The sequence below is a fragment of the Echinops telfairi genome, unplaced genomic scaffold (genome assembly GCF_000313985.2).
Source record: "Echinops telfairi isolate 266 unplaced genomic scaffold, ASM31398v2 ScPeMD7_4;HRSCAF=17, whole genome shotgun sequence".
NCBI classification, from domain to species: Eukaryota; Metazoa; Chordata; class Mammalia; order Afrosoricida; family Tenrecidae; genus Echinops; species Echinops telfairi.
In genome coordinates this window covers 46194724-46195951 of record NW_022103900.1, presented here as the reverse complement: position 1 = coordinate 46195951, position 1228 = coordinate 46194724, and the positions used below count along the sequence as shown (strand labels likewise).

The 1228-nt window shown below is 44.1% G+C and overlaps 1 protein-coding gene across 1 annotated transcript in view; it reads right to left on the bottom strand.

Annotated features, from left to right (window-relative positions):
• Positions 1 to 1228, bottom strand: part of LRP1B (LDL receptor related protein 1B) — a 1686774-nt gene that overhangs the window by 57992 nt on the left and 1627554 nt on the right. The window contains exon 80 of the mRNA XM_045298375.1: positions 108 to 269. Within this exon, the coding sequence (XP_045154310.1) occupies positions 108 to 269 (162 nt within the window). The remainder of the gene's footprint in view (positions 1 to 107; positions 270 to 1228) is intronic.

Here is a 1228-nt window from a genome sequence, read left to right as displayed (position 1 = left end):
AAAGAAAGGTTGGACACGGCATGAGCGAGGGAATGGACCTGGAAAACAGAAGCTTGCTGGAGCTGGGTGAACCCTGGCTTTAGACGATGCCCTCAGCCCTCACTTACAAAATTGGCACCGGTCTCCGGTGTATTCCGGTGGGCAGAGACAGTGAGCCTGGTTCCCAGCAGTCACACCACACGTTCCTCCGTTTTGACAGACATCCTCACAAACTGTTTTACCACAATTGTGTCCAGTGAATCCCAGGGCACATCTGCAAGTGGGTCTCCCTGTTGAGAAAAGAAATTGTAATAAGACATCAAATCCATAGATTGAACCAGTTGCCGTTCCTGGAAACATAACAGAGTCAGAATCCAGAAAGAAGAATTCTCGTAAAGATGTGTCCTCTATTCTAGGACTTCAGGCAGCAGGATGAACTCTTTGGGTCTCCGTTTTCCAATATTGTCGATGAATTCTTTCAGAGATCTAAGGCTCCTATCACATAAAATAAGTGATCATATTATGAGTAATTACAAAATGGTGCTTGCTGAACGTGAGGAGGACTTGAGGCACTTGCTGATAAAGATCAAGCCTTGTAGCCTTCAGTGTGGATGACAACTCACTGTAGAGAAAACCCCAATCCTCACAACTGGATCAATGAAGGGTCAGCAGCATGATCAATGGATAAGACTGAAGTGGTTGAGGATTTGATCCACAATCAATACTCCTAGAAACAGCTGTTAGGAGATCAAAAACCACATTGTGTTAGGTACATCTGCTGCTCAAGATCTCTTTGAAGTGTTGAAAGGCCACAGAAAAGCTCCCTCTGAGGACAGAAGTATGCCTGAGCCAAGCCATGGCATTTCCGACTGCCCCGTGAATGTTAAAGTTGGACATTGAATAATGACATGGAGAAAGTTTGAAGCTGTCAAGAATGTTGTCTTGCTTGAATCCATAATCAGTGTTCATGGAAGCCGTAATCAAGGTAAATCTGTGGCACAAGCCCTCTTGCCACTGCAGTATTTTCAATGACCTCATACGCATGTGAAAGTTGGACATTAAGTAAGGGATACTGTAGAAGAATCAGTACATATGAATTATAGTGCCGGTGAAAAACACTGAAAGTACCAAAGACTACTAAAAGGCAAAACCCATCTATCTTGGAGGATCGATCTTGGCACAATTAGAACCCGACCAGCTGGAGACTTTTGAGCCTGTGAACTGGTGCATATTGTTGCTGACTTTATGG